The sequence below is a fragment of the Schistocerca serialis genome, chromosome 1 (genome assembly GCF_023864345.2).
Source record: "Schistocerca serialis cubense isolate TAMUIC-IGC-003099 chromosome 1, iqSchSeri2.2, whole genome shotgun sequence".
NCBI lineage: Eukaryota > Metazoa > Arthropoda > Insecta > Orthoptera > Acrididae > Schistocerca > Schistocerca serialis.
Window position 1 is genome coordinate 640,590,177 of NC_064638.1, and position 23,605 is coordinate 640,613,781.

Genomic DNA, 23,605 nt, shown 5'->3' on the forward strand with positions numbered 1-23,605 from the left:
ATGGCTTCCACAGGAATGCTGTGGCGAACAACAGTTGCAGGTAGCAAGAGGAGAACTGTACCAGATTTGACTGCAGAAAAGCCCTTTGACGTTGGCACACCAGATTCATATAATCTTTGGCTGCAGTCCACCACCGGCAATGGAGGGTGAAGTTTTGACAATGCCAGTCACTTGTGCTGACGAAACATCAGAAAAATCATGAGACAGATGTCGACTGAAGAACATGAGACAGAATCCAACAGGCAGTTTGTCAAGAAGTGGCCACAACAGTCTTAACAGTTTTGAATCACCTGTCTGCCACTGCCTTAAAATTGTGTACTTTCCTAACACGCAAGTTATAATATGAAAATAACTAAACACAAAATGCCTTTAACCACCAATATGACATATCCTGTGATTTTATGACATCAAATCGTACCAATGACACCTTCTCGAGAAGTCATCAATGCGCTGGTGCTTTGGAACATATAAGTCATAACAAAGAAAAAAACAAAGCGATAAATGGACACTTTATGTGGCACGTTGCCAAAATAAACTTTTTTGTGTTTCACTTGAGAAAATAGTTCCTCAATGTGAAATAACAGAAAGTGATTGCTCCACAGTAACCTTAGCTAACTCGTCCAGCATGAAGTCGGCTTAACATTGAATGAATCACAGTGAGTTCTCACCCGATCAGGATGTCTAACGAATTCTTTGGAATGCTATGTCTGTTGACATAAAACCCACAGAAGTTCAAAAGTGGATCAACCAAGGAATTAGATGCTGCTATCCTAGAGGTTAACAACAGTAACAGAGGCATGTGGCAATGGTGCCATGAAGTAGAGAATTGTGAGACAGCATTAACTGCCAGGCTGCAAACTCAATCACTGTACGAACATGCACGACCATGAGAGAGAGAGAGAGAGAGAGAGAGAGAGAGAGAGAGAGAGAGAGAGAGAGAGAGAGAGAGAGAGATATTTGGATAAACTAAAAATAATAATGTGTAGCGCAACTGAAAGTACAAAATACATGCAACAATATAACACAGCATTCAAGTGAAATCAAAAACAACCATACACTCCAAGACTACAGTAGCTACAATTTTAAAATAGCAAGCAGAAACTAACGAAAATGTAGATCGACACACCTTCCATCCTGATCGACGCAAGTCCTGTCAGAAAGTCATTAAAAAGTATTATGTTTAGTATATGGCAAAACCAAAATTGTTAATTCTTTTTAAAAAATGAATAAAATTTTCATCTGTAATACTTTAATAAAACTTACCACTTTATCAAACATGGGCTTGTTGTCATTTATGTCTTCAATCGTTACTTTTATTGTGCAGACATCATCAAGCTGTGGTAGACCATTATCAGTAGCTCGAACAGTCAAGTAAACTTCTTTTTCACGGCGTGGCTCATCTCGATCAAATTGCTTCATGGTGCAAGAGTGAGACAACATGCATGTTAATAAAATAACTCTATTATATTACATCTGTATTACAGAAAACATAGACAATAAATTATTTACTTGGCTGGTTCTGATAATCCCTGTCGCTGAATCAATTGAGAACTTCTCCCTGTCATTTTTTGTAGTTACAATGGAATATGTGATGGTGCCTCCTGATTCAAGAGGGTCTCTGTCTTCAGCTTTCACCTGAAAATAATTACAACCCTCATTACACAATTATCTATAATGATGCAATCAAATGACAAAGTTATCAGCTAAGACACCTTCTCACAACAACAACAACAACAACAACAACAACAAGCCTTTTGGTGACAAAGCATTTTCAAAGTATGAACACGGCCAAAGGGTAGTACTTTTGTTTTATGTATACAAATTTGTAGTAGGATGGTTTGTTGGCAATTTTGTTAACTCCCGCATAAAAGTGGCACAGATTCTATTAAAAATAATTAAGAACTTTATCTACTAAAGCTATATTAAGTTATATTCCTTGGCAAAATATTTTTCCACTGACAACTTCTGGGCAAATGCATTTCACTAAACAGATTGGAATATAGTATGACGAACAAAGGAACAAATAAAACCAATCAGTGATTGAGCTAATATTGAAGTTGTCTTATACAAACCTGTGCAACATATGTTCCTATATCCTGCTCCTCTTTGACAGATGGCTGATAGTTTGAACAGTTCGTAAACATTGGTTTATGATTGTCATGTACAATCAAAGGAACCTGAAAGAAACAATAATTATTAATATGAAACACGAACAGCAAGGTTAAATTATTAACAACACTGTTCTTACCATCACGGACATTTCAGAATGTAGGCCTATGTAATAAACTTTCATTTTTGCATGTTATTAGTTGTAAACTACATTAATGGAAATCACTCGCTGTTGGTGCCAGTGTCATTCTGTAATAGAAATAACACACAACAGTCAACAAATTATTAGAAATATCAAAAACAGGTACTCTGATCGTGCCTTAAATGGAACTGGTGGAGGACTGTGGTGCACCCTTCTTCAAGGTATATACACAAATTAAAACGAAAACATTTGTTTAACAGAGAGAGTCAATGGGGAAAAAATCTATAAAGATGCAATCAAATGACAAAGTTATCAGCTAAGACACCTTCTCGGGCATTTTGATTGCTTTGGGTATATATTATGAACGCATTTCATATGTCAAGTTACACTGACATATGGATAGTATTTTTCCTGATCTAAGAGAAAATGAGATGCGGGGTTCGGAACAAGGAATCTTCACCTACAATTGAAAGGCGGTGCACGGGGAGTAACTTCCACACCCTTTGTGCAGTGCATGTAATACACCTATGTTTCATGCCGCTTATGAAGCCTCTACTTCATTAATTGTCATCTTCTCTTTCCAAATATGGGTAACAGGGCAGCTGCAAAACTTAGGTCTGAACTGGTTAATACCTGAATTCACCACAAACGACAGATAGCACTCCTAGTGATCGCAACAGTGATTCTGCATAGAGAACTAGTTATAGGAATTTTCCTACATCAAACGAGAGCTTTTCTAATTTCTTTCCCTATGTCGCACCAGAGCTAACTGAAGCTCTTTGACCCAGAATACAGAATTATTCTCTGAACACTATACGAGGCAGCAAAGTCTATGTGCAATTTTTGGTGTGTCTTTTACTGTGGTTGACTACATCACAAATATGCCGAAAATAGTTTTAATCATTAACAGGAAATACAGAGTGCAATCCATAAGTAATGCGACCAATTTTTTTCTGATGCAACGGTACACCACAGCGTGTTGTAACCGGCTGGGCTAAGTGGAGGGGGGTGTTAGCTTCAAAACGCTCTTTGTCTCATTTGGCTGCGAGCTGTCGGAAAGTCAGGACATGCGGTTCTGTAAACCCCGAGTTTTGAGTTTATGTAAAATGGCGGACTTGGATCATTCTGTAGAGCAATGGTATGCTATAAAATTTTGCGCTAAACTTGGAAAGTCCGCCACCGAAACGTTTCCATTACTTCAGCATGCCTTTGGGACTGATTGCTTGTCCAAATCACAAGTTTTCCGATGGCACAACTCGTTCATGGAGGGCCGAGATGAGATGACCGACGAACCTCGCAGTGGACGGCCATCAACCGCACGAGTCGATGAAAATGTGACTATAGTGCGAGATTGTTTGAACTCAGATGGATGAGCCTTCAATTGATAGCACAAACTCTAAACATGTCAAAAATAACCGTTTTCCGCATTGTGACCAAGGGGTACCGTACACTGGTTGCAGGCCACATACACCTCTTCGTGATTATCATGTTTCCCAAGGGCAGTGGCACAAGATAATATACCATGTCACAAGGTCTGGAGTGTGATGGGCTGGTTGAGGAAAAAAGTGGCGAGTTCAAATTGACACATCTGGGATGTCATTGAACGTGGCGTCAGAGCTCGTTGCCCCTCCTCCCCTGAATTTACGAGAATTAGGTGCCTTGGGTCTCCAGCGACCTACCAAGGCCTCATTGCTTCCATGCAATAACATGTCGCTGCTGTTATCTGTGCCGGCTATTAGCTAGGTGGTTATTATGTACTGGCTGATCAGTGTACATTCCGTGAACGAAGGACGAATTACCGTCAGAGCTAGCCGATTGATGGTGATAAGGACTATAGTAACAGCGCAGAGCCATGAGCGACACTTGTCTTGCGCGCTGAATGATGTACCAATTGTAACTCTAAATAATCTGTAGAGTAAAAACTGACAAAGATTAATCGGTAGGTAGACTTGAAAGCCCCAGTCGTTGAGGATAAGCAAGATGTGAATGCGCCAAGCGTATGTAAGTAAGAAAAAAACAATAACGAGGTGGTAAGTGTTTAGAAAATTGTGTCGAATTTCTTTTTTCAACCTGAGTAAATGGACGACTGTGAATCATCATTCCTGGAAACCATGTAGAAAGGGTCATTCCATTTCATATCCCTACAAAGTCTATAACACACAGTTTTTATACGAGTTGGCCGATTCAAACAGTGACTCATTGATATTATGGACATAAGATACAACGTTTTTTTCCGTTTTGTGAAGCGCAATATTTTACATTTCTGAATATTTAAATTGCCCATCTAGGTACCGCTTAGAAATCTTAACATCTGACTGAATATTTATGCAGCTTCTTTCTGATAGTACTTCGTTATAGATAATTGCATCACCTGCAAAACACCTGATTCTACTATTAATATTGTCTGCAAGGTCATTAATACACAATATGCCCAGCAAGCATTCCAACACACTTCCCTGGGGCACACCCGAAGTTACTTCTGCATCTGACGATGACTCTCCATCCAAGATAACATGCTGCGTCCTCCCAATCAAAAAGTCCACAAACCAGTCACAAATTTGACTTCATACTCCGTAAGATCATTACTTTTTACAATAAGCGTAGGTGTGGTACCGAATCAAAACCATTTCGGAAACCATGAAATACAGCATGTACCTGTCTGCCTAGATCCAAAGCTTTCATTAAGTCTGCCATGATCCAAAGCTTTCAGTATGTCATGTGAGAAAAGTGCGAGTTGGGTTTCACGTTAACGATGTTTTCTAAATCCATGCTGATTGGCATTGAGGAGGTCATTCTGTTCAAGATACCTCATTACGTTTGAACTCAGAATATGTTGTAAGATTTTCCAACAAATCGATGTCAAGGATATTTGACGGTAGTTCTGTGCATCACTTGTACTAACCCTTCTTGTAGACGGCTGTGACCTGTGCCTTTTTCCAAGAACTGGGCAAGATTTTTGATTCGAGGGATCTTTGATGGATTATAGTTAGAAGAGGGTTAACTCAGCCGCATTATTCATTATGGAATCTGACGAGGACTCCATAGGTCCGCGGAGCTTTGTTCAATTTTTAACGATTTCAGCTGTTGCCCAACGCCACTGACTGGCCGTGAACGACGACAGCGGCGAAGGTCACTGAAGAACTGAATATCGCACTCGCGAAACCTGTCCGACCACAAAAACACGAAGGGAGCTCCAGAAATAGGGAATTGCAGGGTGAGCTGGAATTCCAGAATCACTTATCAGTGATACAAATCCCCGTAACAGGGAAACGCGGTGCAGAAGCCATACAAAATGGATTCTGGAGGAACGAAAGACAGTCGTTTGGTCGGATATGTCTTATTTCACAATTTTTCCAAATTCCAGCAGAGTTACGCCCCATGAAACATAGCTGGGTTCGGTGACGATTTGGGCAACCATACTGTGGAACTCCATGGGCCCACGTTACTTCACGAGATCGCATTACTGTGAAGGATTATGTGACTATTTTGGCTGATCAGGTCCATCCCATGATACACTGGACCTAATGCTGATACTGGGTTCCAAGACAACAGGGTCCCTATTTATTTATTTATTTATTTATTTATTTATTGTTCCGTGGGACCACATTTAGGAGAAGTCTCCATGGTCATGGAACGAGTCAATACATGAAATTATAACACGATTGTAGAAACATAAAATGAAATATAAGAAACATATTCAGGCGACAAGTCGTTAGTTTAAATAAAGAAAATCAAGAATGTAACACTGGAATTTGCTTAATTTTTTAGCTCTTCCAGGAGCTCCTCGACAGAATAGAAGGAGTGAGCCATGAGGAAACTCTTCAGTTTAGACTTAAAAGTGTTTGGGCTACTGCTAAGATTTTTGAGTTCTTGTGGTAGCTTATTGAAAATGGATGCAGCAGAATACTGCACTCCTTTCTGCACAAGAGTCAAGGAAGTGCATTCCCCATGCAGATTTGATTTCTGCCTAGTATTAACTGAGTGAAAGCTGCTAACTCTTGGGAATAAGCTAATATTGCTAACAACAAACGACATTAAAGAAAATACATACTGTGAGGGCAATGTCAAAATTCCCAGACTATTGAATAGGGGTCGACAAGAGGTTTTCGAACTTACACCATACATAGCTCGAACAGCCCGTTTTTGAGCCAAAAATACTCTTTTTGAATCAGAAGAATTACCCCAAAAAATAATACCATATGACATAAGCGTATGAAAATATGCGAAGTATACTACTTTTCGTGTTGAAATGTCACTTATTTCAGATACTGTTCTAATGGTAAATAAAGCGGCATTTAGTTTCTGAACAAGATCCTGAACATGGGCTTTCCACAACAGCTTACTATCTATCTGTACGCCTAGGAACTTGAACTGTTCCGTCTCGCTTATAACATGCCCATTCTGTCTGATTAAAATGTCAGTTCTTGTTGAATTATGGGTTAGAAACTGAGTCTTACTGTGATTTAGCATCAAATTATTTTCCACAAGCCACGAACTTATATCATGAACTACATTATTTGATAATGTTTCAATATTACACACAAGATCCTTCACTACCAAGGTGGTGTCATCAGCAAACAGAAATATTTTTGAATCACCTGTAATACTAGAAGGCATATCATTTACATAAATAAGAAACAGCAGTGGCCCCAGCACCGACCCTTGGGGAACGCCCCATTTAACAGTGCCCCATTGGGACTGATCATCATTACCACTCTCAATATTGCGGAGGATTACCTTCTGCTTTCTGTTCTTAAAGTAGGAGGCGAACCAATTGTAAGCTACTCCCCTTACTCCATAATGTTCCAACTTCTGCAGTAATATTTTGTGGTCAACACAGTCAAAAGCCTTCGTTAAATCAAAGAAAACACCTAACGTTCGCAACCTTTTATTTAATCCGTCCAAAACCTCACAGAGAAAAGAGACTATAGCATTTTCCGTTGTTAAGCCATTTCTAAAACCAAACTGTACATTTGACAGCAAATTATGTGAATTTAAATGCTGCAGTAACCTTGTATATACAACCCTCTCGATAACTTTAGCAAACACCGATGGCATAGAAATAGGTCTATAATTGTCAACATTATCCCTGTCTCCCTTTTTATAAAGTGGCTTCACTACCGAGTACTTTAATCGGTCAGGAAACCGACCACTCCTAAAGGAAAAGTTACAGATATGGCTAAGTACTGAGCTAACATACGTGGAACAATACTTCAGTATTCTGCTAGATACCCCGTCATATCCATGAGAGTTCTTGGTCTTAAGTGATTTAATTATTAACTCAATCTCCCTCTTGTCAGTATCATGGAGGAGCATTTCAGGTAACAGTCTCGGAACACTTTTTTCTAAGAGCGCTATATGATTCCCTGTTGGGACTAGGTTTCTATTTAGTTCACCTGCTATATTCAGAAAGTGATTATTAAGTACTGTACATATATGCGACTTATCAGTAACACGGACATCCCCACTACGCACTGATTCTATATTCTCGACCTGTCTCTGCAGACCAGCCACTTCCTTTACGACTGACCATATGGTTTTAATTTTATCCTGAGACTTAGCTATTCTATCTGCATACCACATACTTTTTGCCTTCCTAATAACTTTTTTAAGCACCTTACAATACTGTTTGTAATGGGCTGCTGCATTTAGATTTTGACTGTTTCTAACGTTTTGATATAATTGCCACTTTGTTCTACAAGATATTCTTATCCCTTTAGTCAGCCACCCAGGCTGCCTGTTTGTGCTAGCACCCTGTTTTGAACGTTCTAACGGAAAGCAACTTTCAAAGAGCACGAGAAAAGTCTTGAGGAAAGCATTATATTTATCGTCTACTGTATCAGCACTATAAACATCTTGCCACTCTTGTTCCTTGATAAGGTTTACAAAAGTCTGTGTAGCAACTGGATCAGCTTTCCTAAAAAGTTGGTAACTATATTTAACATGTGTTGCAGCACAAAAATCTTTTAGACTTAAAATTTGTGCATCATGATCTGAAAGGCCATTCACCTTTTTGCTAACAGAATGCCCTTCTAATAATGACGAATGAACAAAAATATTGTCTATGGTTGTTCTACTGTTCCCTTGCACTCTCGTTGGAAAGAATACGGTTTGCATAAGATTATATGAATTAAGGAGGTCTACCAGCATCCTTTTCCTTGCACAATCACTTATACAATTAATATTGAAGTCACCACATATAACTAACTTTTTGTATTTCCTATAAAGTGAACCAAGAACCTCCTCTAGCTTTAGCAAAAATGTTGTGAAATCGGAGTCTGGGGATCTATAAATAACAACAGTAAGAAGTTTAGCTCCACTAAATTTAACCACACCTGCACAACATTCAAACACCTTTTCAGTGCAGTACTTTGAAACATCAACTGACTCAAATGGGATACCGTTTTTCACATACATGGCTACTCCCCCACACCGCAAAGAGCTCCTAGAAAAGCTGCCAGCCAACCTGTATCCTGGTAAAGGAAGCCTCTGAATTATCTCCTTATTTAAGAAGTGTTCAGATATACCAATAATTTCAGAGTCAACATCTATAAGCAGTTCACTAACTTTATCTCTAATACCTTGTATATTTTGATGAAATATACTAATTCCCTCATTAATCGGATACCCAAGCTTTGTAGAAAGTGGTTTCTTTGTTAGAGAGACTTCCCTTAAGCAGGAATACCTATCAGCTGACTTCAATCTAAAAAAGGTACAGCTCTAACACCCACAACTACCGGAATTTTCCCATGAGTGATCCCACCACCCCCACCTATGCTGTCACCTATAAGTTTTGCCAACCTCCCCTTCCCATACCTGTTGAGGTGCAGGCCATGTCTAGTGAAACCCGTCCTACTGATAGACTCCACCGACACCACTGAAATGTGACTCATGCCTTCTGTCATCAGCGCACCCCCAAGTCTCATGTTATTACGCCTGACGGCTGTATTAAGATGAGGCCGATCATGACGCTGAAACAGTTCCACGAAATGCACATTCGTGTTGCCAGTCTGAGTGGCTATCTTTTCCAGGTCACCATCTATGTCATACTCCCCATCCCTATCAATACTATTACCAGCCCCACCCACAATCACTACCTGATCCTCTTTAGTAAAATCCCTGCATAACCCCCCTATGTTAAAAGTCACCTGAGCCAATCCTGCATTAGGCTTCACAATGCTGGTGACCTGGTACTCACTCCCCAAAACTTCCTGCAACTGCTGGCCTACACCTCTACCATGAGAACTACCTAACAGCAGAACCTTCTTCTTTCTCTTAGACTTTGCAACTGTCCTAGCCACCGTAACTGCTGAGGTCTGCTGCATACTTCCTACATCTACAGCTACTAGAGATTCCTCTCCACTAGACTCTGACAGTTGGCCATATCTATTACAAACACCAATAGTAAAACTATCTGAAAATCTCCTTCTCCTAGCAGATCTCTTGCCAACAGCCAGCTCCCATTCCCCAACCCCCTTTTCCCTCCTCATCCTATCTAGCTCCTCCTGTGCGTTTTTCAACTGCACCTGAAGGGCACAGATCTTACGCTCCTGCTCCTCTATCAACTTACTCTTGCTACATAACCTGCAGTTCCAGGAGAGGATCTCACCAGAATGCCCACTGGCTTCCCCACTGCATTCCCCCCAGTGAAAATACTTCGAACAAGTCTCACACCGCAATCCACTACTCACGAACCTACAGCAAAGCCCACACTTCTCACTCATGGTAAAATTTTACAATTATTGAAACAAGAAAACAACTTTATCTAAGTTCCGCTACTACAATAATAAGATGTTAAAAACTGACTACAATTATCACAAACTTGCTCTACAAGGGAAGTAACTACTATTATTGACAGTATTAATCAACAACAAATGAGAATATAACAAAATACTAACACAGAAAGAAAATCAAACGTCTAATGACAGTAACGAAACTGAAAGCAGTTCGCAAAAATTTCTTCTGAAGTTATTTCACCGGAAAACACCAAGAACACCGGTTGAAGACTACTAAAGTTCCTAAATAAACTACTATACACAAACAATTAATTAGTACTTAGCTTTCGATGCGCCGCAATAGCTGCAACTGGTCAGCGCGGAATGTAAACACGGGTAAGAGGTTAAGTTGCTCGATACGAAACACTCACAAATATCAGGCCACAACATAAGAAATGCAGAGGTGAATGAAGAAACCACTAATAAGTCACTTAAATAGTAAATATTATCACAAAAACAGTTAAAATATATATCTGAAACCTAAAAATAGATGAAAACTTAGAGAGCGATCTCACACGCAGTCACGCGCTTATGACGTCACACCAAAGTGAGCTTCGAGATTCGACGTGGTGAGTTGATGTTAGTCGAGAATGCATTTAAGGTGACACGGCATTATCAGTACCTCAACTGAGTTTGAAAGGGGTCCTGTTATAGGGCTACGAGAAGATGAATGCTCCTTCTGCGATATTACAGAAAGATTTGGCACGAATGTCGGCACTGTACACAATAGTACTGGTCACTGGCATGTACAGCCGCAAGAAGAAATTTTGGTCTGATGTCAAAGCGGCAGGTGGACCAAAACAAAATGTCCAGACACTCTGTGACCAAAATGGTACTGGTACACAGCTGTCATCACCCAGGACTAGTTTTGAAAGAACAATGACGAATTGTCACAGCTCCCGTGGTCACCACAGTGACCGGGTCTCAATATTATGAGGCCTTTACAGTCTACTTTAGAGAGGATGGTGCGTGATAGCTATCCATCTTCATCACCATTATCTGAACTTGCCACGATTCTGCAGAAAGAATGGTATAAACTCCCTTGAAAAGCGTAAAGGAGCTGTATTTATTCATTCTAAGACAATTACAAAAGAACCTTTGAATGCTAACAGTTTGCTTATGAGGTATTATGTACGGTCGTCTTCTTCTTCTTCTTCTTCTTCTTCTTCTTCCTTTGCTTGTGCCTTTATCCCGCAGTTTTCGCAGGGTCCGCACTGTTACAACGGATTTGGCATGGTTAATTTATAGGGATGGCCGGATGCCCTTCCTGCCGCCATCCTACACCCCCTAGGACGGAATCAGTGTACCCCAGCTGTCTGCATGTAGTGTAAACCAAGAAATAGTGCGAACGCGTTACAAATGTTAGTGAGTCGTGTAACTGAGGCGGGACGTGGGGACCAGCCCGGTATTCACCTAGTGGGATGTGGAAAACCGCCTAAAAACCACATCCAGGCTGGCCGGAACACTGGTCCACGTCGTTAATCCGCCGGGCAGATTCGTTCGGGGCCGACGCGCCGACCTGAGTCCAGGAAGCAACGCATTAGCGCTCTTTTTTTTTTTGGCTAACCTGGCGAGTGTATTATGTATGGTAATGTGGTTTTTTATGCTTCCGTATTTTTATCGACCTCCCGTAACTAAGCCGTTGATGAGTCGAACTATTAGAAAGCAAACAGAATGTATTACTTTAGGGGCATTTAATAATTAGCAAGTATAGGCTAACTCCCTTTAAAGATACTATTGCTACTACGATGTACACTACAATGATAATTTCAAAGCTAGTTCCACCGCGCCGATGGTGGCGACTGAGGATACTGCATGGACGACGGTACTCACAGCGTCTGAGGGATCTGCGCGCGGCACGGCGTGGTGCGTAGCAGATTTCTCCGCCAGATGCCTCGAATGTCGCAGCTTGGCGCCGCTCTGCCGTGCGCGCCGTTGCTCCACTCCTGGAACTGAAGAGACAGACAACGACGTGAAACTGACTGCTCAATACACAAATAAGTTCAAAACAAACTCTTCACACTTACTCGATTCTTTGTTGTTCATGAATTACGAAACAACTATACTAACGACAATTTTGTTTCTTATAAGCACCCTTTTATTAAATATAGTTATTATTCATCCAAGCTAATTTTACAGCGCAATATTCTCTTACTGTAGATGAGCAGAGATAGCTGTCTAAAGCGCTGTACGGATGATTCCCAACTACGGAGCCCGTAGTTACCATGTATGACATCTGGCGTGTTCAATTGTGCCAGAGGAAGAATATATATATATATATATATATATATATATATATATATGTGTGTGTGTGTGTGTGTGTGTGTGTGTGTGTGTGTAAGGGAGGGGTCTAAGGTGCGCACTTCCCTTATTCGTATCTATCAGGATCAAGTTTCTCTCTAAAACCAACTGTGTTGACATAACCACAGCGATCGGACTATGCCAATGAAAGACAGAGAGGGAGGGAGGGGGGAGAAAGAGGGGGAGGGGGAGAGAGGGGTGGGAGGGGGAGAGAGGGGTGGGAGGGGGGAGAGGGGTGGGAGGGGTGAGAGGGGTGAGAGGGTGAGAGAGGGGTGAGAGGGGGGGAGAGGGGTGGGAGGGGGAGAGAGGGGTGGGAGGGGGAGAGAGGGGTGGGAGGGGGAGAGAGGGGTGGGAGGGGGAGAGAGGGGTGGGAGGGGGAGAGAGGGGTGGGAGGGGGAGAGAGGGGTGGGAGGGGGAGAGAGGGGTGGGAGGGGGAGAGAGGGGTGGGAGGGGGAGAGAGGGGTGGGAGGGGGAGAGAGGGGTGGGAGGGGGAGAGAGGGGTGGGAGGGGGAGAGAGGGGTGGGAGGGGGAGAGAGGGGTGGGAGGGGGAGAGAGGGGCGGGAGGGGGGGAGGGGGACAGAGGGGCGGGAGGGGGAGAGAGGGGTGGGAGGGGGAGAGAGGGGAGGGGGAGAGAGGGGAGGGAGGGGGAGGGAGAGGGAGGGAGGGGAGGGAGGGGGAGGGAGGAGGAAGGGAGGGGAGGGGAGAGAGGGGGAGGGGAGGGGAAAGAGGGGAGGGTGAGAGAGGGGAGAGAGGGGGAGGGGAGAGGGAGAGAGGGGGAGGGGAGGGGGAGAGAGGGGGAGGGGAGGGGAAAGAGGGGGAGGGGAGGGGGAGAGAGGGGGAGGGGAGGGGAAAGAGGGGGAGGGGAGGGGGAGAGAGGGGGAGGGGAGGGGGAGAGAGGGGGAGGGGAGGGGGAGAGAGGGGGAGGGGAGGGGGAGAGAGGGGGAGGGGAGGGAGGGAGGGGAGGGAGGGGGAGGGGAGGGAGAGGGAGGGAGGGGAGGGAGGGGGAGGGGAGGGAGAGGGAGGGAGGGGAGAGAGGGGGAGGGGAGGGGGAGAGGGGGCGAGGGTGTGGAAGGGACAGGTCTAAGGTGCCTACTTCCCTTAATCGTATCCATCACGGTCCAGTTTCCCTCTAAAACCAGCTGTGTTGACATAATCATAGCGATCGGACCTGACGTGTGTGTTGCACAGTATTTACTCCCAAGGAACACGCACCTGGAGACTAAAACTTGGGCAGTGTGCCTGCCGGTACATGCCCTATCAAAATCAGCAAACTTGCCATTAAAAATCTTCGCACTCAGTTCTAACAGATTCGAAACGAGAGATTGACTTCATAAAACTGAAAGGTTTATTGCGTCCAGTACAAGCGATGGGGGTGCGTTGCTTACGTTTCTAAACACACGCACTGACGTCCACTCTTTATTTCAGCTTTTTTTCAAATCTTTCTGAGATAGCCACTGCTTCCACCGATCTTTCCTTACGACTTGCTTCTAATATTGAAGAGTTCTCAATCCAATTCACGAACACTACAACATATACCGAATTTATAGAGCTTCTCGTGGCACGCGGGCACGTACCGTCCAATCAAGCCTTACATCCAGCCACGATCCCCACTACTTGCCTTCCGCGCCACCCGCGATTGGGGGCAAACCGAGCTTCTCGATCACTGGGGGTTCCCCTGGCAGGTATGCTGCTGCGCGATGCGCTACGTGTAAGGTACCAGACATCAATACTCAGAAAGTAACTTATGTAAGCGTGTAGGGGGTGAGCGGTATCTTACAGTAAGAGGAGCGACGCGTAGTTCAGGCGCTCCTTAATACGATGGCTTTTTATTGGTAATGTAAGACAGTAGTCGCAAATAGAAATGAGGGGAGGGGGAAATTGTGCATGTAAATGACATTTGATGTGATGTTATGAAGATGCAGTTTACATGTTAATTTATAAATGAAGTGACGGCGCTATCGTTGATCGAACGTTGCCGAATGACTGACGAAGGTAGGCGATGGCGTTTAGCGCGACCAAGCTTAAGTCGCATTGTAGGCGCTTTTCGAGTCTGCAGCTCTTCCCGTTCGATATTTGTTATAATTCGACAATATGTTTGTATTTCCACACATGTTAAAGATATTCGTCTATTCTGTAAGCCAGGAAACACATTTTGCTAACGTACTGAATTTCTGTGAATTTTGTGAGAGGATGCATTCTACAATGTAACAGACTGCCACATATTTTTGAGTCTCCTACCTGTCTTCCGTACCGACATCAAGAGGGAAACAAGCTAGTTTCATTCTGCTATAGGCGACTCAACGAGCTACATAAAAGCAGCGTCGACAACAATTGATGTCCCATGGGCCTATTATTTCACACAGCAAACTCTTTCGCTTGCTTACGGAAAATGTGGATAGTGTGACTGGACCGTGTATACACCTCGATGTAGCCTTACATGGGTGTAATGTGTGTTTTAGACGCTAAAGGTGGTCTCTCGCCACACTTTGCCCGAGCTCCCATACCAAAACACTTAGCAACCTCAACAACCTGAGGTAGACAGTTCGCACATATTGCTACCACTCTGGTTTCTGCAGCACTTACAGCGAAGTGCGAAACGAAACGGACGTCTTTTACAAACGTGCTTACTCAAATAAACGAAGTATACGGGAACGCACCCGGAAAATTAGTGCTGGCGTTTCTGGTCTTTGGGAGAACGCAGCACCGCTAATCTCTTTATCAACAGAAAGAATTATCACTGCAAGCAGAGCAATGCGGTGAAGGGAACCGATATCAAATGGCCGGCCCAGCCATATGTCTCACGACTGTTTAATTAAGCTTATCCTGTACAAAGGGACGCAAAGGGGAGGGAACCAACAGCATAGCTGTGAATCGCTCACCACAAAGAAACGCATTTAATGCATAACGGCTGCCGCTAGTGGCTCCTCTTCTTTCCTGTGTAATTAATTGGACTCTGGAGCGAACGGCGATTTACTGTTGTAATAAAAAATGCATGCGCCATTAAAAAATACTTCCCTCGACAGGGGGAATGAATTTATCTGCGACAGTAGGAAATTTGGTCGCAGAGTCGCAGCTACGGGGGCCTCGAAGAAAGAACGTTGCTGGCGCGTCCCCCTTTTGGAAAGAAGTCATCGTCGACTATGATTGTTAAAAACTGTTCGATCATGAACTGCACTATTGCACTTTTTGCACTTTTGGCTTTCCGGTCATTCTAAAGCCGATACAGCGAAATTTTTTTGTCCTCTCGTGCCAAAATACTATGCAAATATTTGAAAAGTTCGAACGATCTCCGAAATTTTGTTGGTGTACTTCGGATTCACCGTTTGTAATTAAAGCCCGTTGTTTGCAGCTTTGCATTTTGAAAATCTTGTTTAATTACAGTCCAATACCGCGGCTAAAGGTTAGCGGCGCTGCCTCTAGATCGGGGGGTCCTGGGATCGGCTCTCCGTCGGGCCGGAGACTTTCTTCGCTCAGGAAATCTGGGTGGTGTTGTCTTCATTACTTCATCTCATCTATACCCAAAGGCCCGCAAGTCACCCATGTGGTGTCAAGGAGACTTCTATCAGGCGGCTCAACAGCCCCAGACGAGTCTACCGGCCAATAATGACATGCGATCATTTCATTACACTCTAAGGCAGAAAAAAAAGTAACAGCAAGAAATGCTTTCTCGTTGGAAACAATGTTCGCGATATCTTGGGATTTTTGGCTAATGCGGGAACAGGGTAGCCAGTAACGGAAAGCACAAACTACGAACGCCCACTTAAATGCGGACAATACTGACAAATCTCCCACGTTTTCTCCGCGTGATTGTTAATGATGTACTTCTCGGTGTTCATCGGAGTAGTTGTTTCTATTTTAAGCGCAATATTTTGACGACCGATCCATTCGACTCCTTCAGGTGTTCCGTCGATCATTCCAGACGATGGTTCTTCGAAATCAGCGGAAGGAATCACGGTACTCAAAAGAATGGGTATAATGGTCTAGTGGCTCCTCATAAGCCACACATTTCTGCATTCAATGCCAAGCTACGCTTGAAGTGGTGTAAAAAGCGACGCCACTGGGCATTAGCTGGCTGGAAACGAGACATTTTTAGTGATTAATCACGCTATAATCCAATGGATTCGGCGAATGCCTGGAGAGCCGGTCTATGTGGCCGAGCGGTTCTAGGCGCTTCAGTCTGGAACCGCGCTGCTGCTGCGGCCGCAGGTTCGAATCCTGCCTCGGGCATGGATGTGTGTGATGTCCTTAGGTTAGTGTTTTCCGTGGGTACGTTTGTGTTCCCCTTTTGCGCTTAAGAAATTGGTAAATACGGTTGGATATGATTACATTTTCAAACACAGTCTACTGCCTATAGAAGAAGAAAGTTAGAAGATGAAGACTTTTTTTTTTTTTACCAGCATGACAATGCCCTCTGAGAAAACAGCGTCTGTGAGGTAATATGTGTACAATAATATCCCTGAAGTGGACTGGCCTGCCCAGAGTCCCTACCTGATCCAACGGAACACCTTTGGGGTAAGTCAGAACGTCGACTTCGCTTCAGAAGCCATTCCTCTATCGGAATTCAGACAAATAATTGCTGTCAACGCTTTCGTATAAATCAGCTGCACAATGATTGGGATTCACGCACGATATCCAGTTTATGGCGCTATACGATAAGCTCGTTGATTCGGAAAAAGCGTATGGGGCCTGAAGATGGCAAAATGAATTGCCGAAACTGGTTGCTTTCGAAATAAAATGTCTCAAAGTGTACGGCTGTTGGTAAAGTTTACTGAATTGAAAACTCATTGAAAGTGTGGCCAGTAGAGTTGAAGGTGTCATGGAGAACCCCCGTAACACTGAGATGACCGAAGTCATGGAATAGCGATACGCACGTACACAGATGGCGGTAGAATTGCGTACGCGTATAAAATGGCAGTGCATTAGCAGAGATGTCATTTGTACTCAGGTGATTGTGAGAAAGCTTCCGACGTGCTTATGGCCTCTCGAGGGGATTAAGAGACTTTGAACGCGGAATGGTAGTTGGAGTGAGGCGCATAGGACATTTTATTTCGGAAATCGTTAGGGAATTCAATACTCCGAGATCCACAGTGTCAATCAAGAGAGCGACGAGAATACCAGATCAGGCATTACCTCTCACCACGGACAACGCAGTGGACGACAGCCTTCACCTAACGGCCGACAGCAGTGGCTTTTGCGTAGTTGTCGGTGCTCACAGACAATCACTACTGCGTGAATTAACCGCAGAAATCAATGTCGGACGTACGACGAACGTATCCATTAGGACAATGGTGACAACATCGGTTGGACCACGAACGACTGGAAAACCGTGGCTTGATCAGATGAGCCCCGATTTGAGTTGGTAAGAGCTGGTGGTAGAATTCGTGTGTGGCTCAGACCGCACGCAGCCACGGACGCAAGATGTTTACAAGATACTGTGCAAACTGGTGGTGGCTCCGTAATGGTGTGATCAGTGTTGACATGGAATGGACTGGGTCCTCTGGTCCAATTGACCCGATTGTTGCCCCGAAATAGTGATGTTCGACTACCTGGAGACCATCTGCAGTCATTTATGAACTTCCATGTTCCCAAACAACGGGCCGCATTTGTTCGCTACTGGTTTGAAGAACATTCTTGAGATTCTGAGCGAATGATTTGGCCACGGAGAAAGCCCGACACGAATCCCAACTAACATATATGGTACATGAACGAGAAAGTTTGTGCACGACGTCCTGCACCGGTGAAACTGCTGGACGGCTATAGACGCAGCATGACTCAGTATTTCTGCAGAGCACATCCAACGACTTGTGGAGCCCATGTAACGTCGACTCGCTGCACTACGCTGGGCAAAAGGAGGTCCGACACGATGTATGGAAATATCTCATGAATTCTGTCACAGTTGATACCAACTAACGAAAACCGGTACACTTTTTTATTACTGTGCCTCGAATGGAAACAACAACTCGGTTGAAAACCAGAAGATCAGCGTTATCCAATTTCGCCACAAAAACCAGAGAGATGGCGACAACAGCGTGGAAAGAAGGAAAGACTGAAGCATCAGTACTAATCGTGTACAATGCGCGTTTCAGCTGGTACTCGCTTGTTAAAGAGTCAGGATGGTGGATGATAAATCTGCGAAGTCTGGACGAGGTGATCTCCCGCTCTGTTAACAGCAGTGCTTAATTATGGGAGTAGTCTTGGAAACGGCGCCAGAGAAGTTTGGACACACCAGAAACGGCCCCGGCTTAATCTCCGGCCCGGAAAGCTCGGCTGCGGCGAAAGACGTATGGCTGGCTGGGAGTCGCTCCTCGCGGCCGCGTTAAGTTTTAATGCCGACGGAGGCGGGCTCTCCACCAGCAGCCGGCCAACGGCGCGCACGCGTTATCCGAACGATGGACGCTACTGGAGATAAACCTCTGGCGGCGAGTTTTTGCGAGGTTTACGGCTCCCGCAAGTCGCGCACCCGCCGCTAAATGCTGCCGAAGCATAAAAAAATAAAAAGAAATTAACCGCTGCGCGCGTTGCGTCCCTCAGTGTATCTCGGTGTCGGTCGAGAAGAGAGTGCGCTCTCGCGAGCTTGCACCTCTCCGCCCTCCCCCCCCCCCCCCAACCTCCCCCTTCGCAATGCCTACGTGGACACAACATCCTAATACTGACGATTTATTTTACAGCTGAGCCGCGATGGCCAATCCTGACAGCGCTGCCAGTTCGTTACTGTATTCTGTGGGACCGCGAGAGGTATGTACGTATACGATAAATAGAGGCCTCTGAGATAAAAGACGGTGGTAGAAAGAGGGCAAGGAAAGAACACAGGAGGGAAACGTTTGCATAGAGGGGTCCTCGTTGTGCGAATAGATTGCCTCGGAAGCGAGCAACTAACCCCTCGAAAGAATTATCCGCATCACTCAGGAGTGAAAATCCCACAAGGTACAGGACAGGACGGGACGGAGAAAGGTAGGGCCACGGAAGTAGTACTAGAAAGGAGCAAAGATCATGGCGTTAGTCAACGGTTGGATTCCAGTTTGCTGATCGCTCGAGAGGGCCCGTTCACACTGGGTAACAAGCTGTATCGGCGATATCTAATGCAACTATTGAAGTAAGAAGGTTGAGGGAACCAGGTCGTGTTCAAATCAAACCAAATTTGAACTGTGCATGATTTCGTCGAAGTATATTACTTATATGCCAGTAGCATTGTTACCACTATATGTATGTGACTTGAAATTTAAAAAAAAGTAATATCTGAACATTTGTCAAACCTTTAATTTGACTGCCGTGATTCTGGTACATTTTAATGGAACTGATTTAATTAATCTCTGTACCGAGTTTCATTGACGTAAGATATATGTATTTCACAGAAAATTGTACCGAAATCCAAAAACTTCATACTTTCGGGAAAATGCACTTGAAGTTTTACTTCAATCTTTTGAACCTACATCCAAGTTTAAAATTCGCCAGGTCCATACCTGTCATCGTTGCGGGTTTCTGTATCCTGCATATGTTTGGAACCTTTTCATGAATTCTGATATCTCTCGTCATCGGTAGGATTGTTTTCTCAGCCTCCCGCAAACTCAGCTTGTCACCTGTCAGAAGCGCATTCTCAATTTCCGCCACAGATTCGGTGTCCGTAACACTGAAAACTTTCAGCCTGCTGGCTGGTCCGTCATTGAATCACAACACTGCATCCATGACACCAGTTTATTTGGTTTTTGGGGTCCACAAATAATGTTTCAGGCACTCATTCCCACACACAGTTATTAAAACATTTGATGAGATTTTGACCAACTTTCGTTAGCTAACACACTATAGATAGTTTTCATTGACTTCATTAGGGGATTGTTATGTCTATATTGATCAATAATTAAACGTAGATAAGTTTTATTGACATTAGTAGGAGATGGTTATGTCTACATTCGTCACCGATTACACTAGCTCCCTGATAACTTACACCACGACTACCGGACATTTGGACACAGTGAGTGACAGGGGTCCTCTGTTACCTTAAAACTTATTCCTACTATTAAATTCCCTTATTTTGCCCATATTTACGATCTGCACGAATAAAATATAACTATAAACACAAGATTACTTCCTAAAATCAAATACTATTTCCAATCACTAAAACGAGTAAAACAAAAACAGAACCATGAACTGATGTGCACTTGTTACTTACAGTCACTTAGCACCAGGCTGACCAACTTGCAAAGCAGTGATCGAATAATAAATAGATTAAAGACAAAGTCTGCTGCAGCCGGGATAAACACTGCACAGTTGACAGCAGACAGAAGGGAGCGTGTCGCTGTTTAGCAAATGCTCGTTCTTCCTTAACATGTGCCAAACATACAAAAACCATGTATATTCTGGTTCACGAAGGACTGCGGTGTAACTCAACACAATTTTTTTAAAAAATGTTATTTCGACGGATTTTCACTTTCTTGTTCCCTTAGAGCAACGACATAATAACTTCAGTGTTGGACCTATTACATTTCTGAAGAAGGTAAATTTCACCTACAGTAATACGAATTTTCACCATTCATCTCGTGTTTTGAATGGCAATGAGAAAACTGTTTGGCTTTTATTTTAATTATGTTCTTCCTACTATTAAAAATTCAATAATCGTTAACAACTGAATACGATTCGGTCCCCGCTACTGAAACTTTGGCGATGTTGTGTATCATTAATTCTCCTGCCGATAATGGCATCACGCAACACGCTGGCATACCACTAGCTCGTGAAAAAATCCACACTCATCGACAGTTTGATTTTGTTTCCAAGGAATTGTTTCGACTTCATTTAATGATTGCGTCAAAAATATCGCCTTTTTGTTAGGATTGGCTGGACAGCGCTTCATGGTCGCAGTCTATCTGAAAATTTCATACTGTTAAATACCCGGCATTTGACGAGGCTTGAACGTTCCGCGGCTCTAATTTTTTAACTGTTCGTTTCCTGCTGTCTTCTTTCACAAGGACAGTTTTACGAGTTGTCAAATTAAGTGTATTAACAACTGTTACTGAAGACAGTTCGCACCTACCCACTTAATAAAGGCAAGGCTTCTGGTCCAGATTGTATACCAGTCAGGTTCCTCTCAGATTATGCTGATACAATAGCTCCATATTTAGCAATTTTATACAGCCGCTCGCTCACAGAAAGATCCGCACCTAAAGACTGGAAAACTGCTCAAGTCACACGAATACCCAAAAGTGGAAGTAGGAGTAATCCGTTGAATTACAAGCCCATATCACTAACTTCGATTTGCGGTAGGGTATTGGAACATATACTGTAGTCGAACATAATGAAGTATCTCGAAGAAAACTATTTATTGACTCCTAGTCCGCACGGATTCAGAAAATATCGTTCTTGCAAAACACAACTAGCTCTTTATATTCATGAAGTAATGAGTCCTATCGACAGGGGATGTCAAGTTGATTCCACATTTTTAGATTTCCAGAAGGCTTTCGACACCGTCCCTCACACGCGTCTTCTAACCAAACTGCGGGCCTATGGAATATCGCCTCAGTTGTGCAACTGGATTCATGATTTGCTGGAAGAAAGATTTCATAGTAACAGCCAGGAAGTCATCGAGTAAAACAGAAATAATACCCGCCGTTCCCAAGGAAGTTTTATAGGCCGTCTATTGTTCCTGATCTATATTAACGACACAGGAGACAATCTGAGTAGCCCTCTTAGATTGTTCGCGGATGGTGCTGTCATTTACCGTTTTGTAAAGTAATCAGATGACCAAAACGAATTGCAAAATGATTTAGATACGATATCTGTATGGTGCGAAAATTGGCACTTGATCCTGAATAAAGAAAAGTGTGAAGTTAGTCATATGAGTACTAAAAGAAATACGCTAAATTTCGATTACGCGATAATGCACACCAACCTGAAGACTGTAAATTCAACTACATATTTAGGGATTACAATTACAAATAACCTAAATTGGAACGATCACATAGATAATGCTGTGGGTAGAGCAAGCCAAAGACCGCGATTCACTGGCAGAACACTTAGAAGGTGAAACAGGTCTACTAAAGAGACTGCTTACACCACGCTTGTCCGTCCTGTTCTGGAGTATTGCTGTGCGGTGTGGGATCCGCATCAGGCAGGACTGACGGATGACATCGAGAAAGTACAAAGAAGGGCATCTCGTTTTGTACTATCGCGAAATAGTGGAGTGCCACAGACATGATACGTGAATTGGTATGGCAATCATTAAAACAACAAAGGCATTTTTCGTTTCGACGGGATCTTTTCATTAAATTTTAATCATCAGTTTTCTCCTCTGATTGCGAAAATAATTGTGTTGACAGCCACCTACATAGGGAGAAATGATCATCACGATAGAATAAGAGATATCAGCGCTCGCACAGAAAAATTTAAGTGCTCGTCTTTCCCGCTCGCCGTTCGAGAGTGGAACGGCGGAGAGACAGCTCGAAGGTCGTTCATTGAACCCTCTGCCAGGTACTTTATTGTGAATAGCAGAGTAATCACGTAGATGTAGATCGGATATTTGGTGACACTACACGGTCAGTTATACACTTTTCCTGACGACCGACTCCCCGTAGAAACAGCACGGTTGCGCTTTCTCGGTGGCGTGGAAGTGCGTCCACTTCTGCTCCACTGGCGACACCGATGGCCGACCGAAACGGCGGCTCCTGCCGGCGGCTTTATTTCCGGTAAGGGCTCCTGAGAGGCGCGTTCCAGCGCTATCTGCTGCTCTATAAATACGTCCGCGTATCGGCTGCCGCTGGACGCGGGCCGTAACTGTTTCGCCGACGTCGACGACCGACGTTCTGACGGAGTCCTCAGCCCACAAGAGGCGCAGCCCACAGCGGGCGCGGATCCGGGAGGACGGCGATTCCAATCCACGTCCGACCATCCAGATTTGGGTTTCCCGTTATTTTCTCAAATCCCTCGAGGTGAAAGATGGGACGTTTTCGTTGAAAGGGCACGACCGATTTCCTTTCCCATTCTTCCCGAAACCGGGCTTGCACTCTGTCTCTAATAACGTCGTCGTCGACGGGACCTAGAACTCTTTTAATCTTCCTCCCTTCGTTCGTCTGGAATCACATTTGTACATCTATATCAACATATACACTCCGCTAGCCACCAAGCGGTGTTTGGCGGAGGGCACAATTCGCTCCAAAGTCATATTTGCCCCCCCCCCCCCCCCCCTCTCTGTTCCAACCGCGGATCGCGCGCGAAAAACGACTGTCTGAACGCATCAGTATGAGCTCTAACTTCCCTTCTCTTTGAATAATGATCATTACGCGATTTGAAG

At 43.9% G+C, this 23,605-nt stretch overlaps 1 protein-coding gene across 1 annotated transcript in view; it reads right to left on the reverse strand.

The window, feature by feature from the left end:
• The window catches only part of LOC126478846 (DE-cadherin), a 650,134-nt gene that overhangs the window by 59,123 nt on the left and 567,406 nt on the right, over positions 1 to 23,605 (reverse strand). The window contains exons 2-5 of the mRNA XM_050103733.1: positions 11,860 to 11,978; positions 2,073 to 2,177; positions 1,510 to 1,635; positions 1,264 to 1,413 (exon numbers count right to left, since the gene is read on the reverse strand). Of these exons, the coding sequence (XP_049959690.1) occupies positions 1,264 to 1,413; positions 1,510 to 1,635; positions 2,073 to 2,177; positions 11,860 to 11,978 (500 nt within the window). The remainder of the gene's footprint in view (positions 1 to 1,263; positions 1,414 to 1,509; positions 1,636 to 2,072; positions 2,178 to 11,859; positions 11,979 to 23,605) is intronic.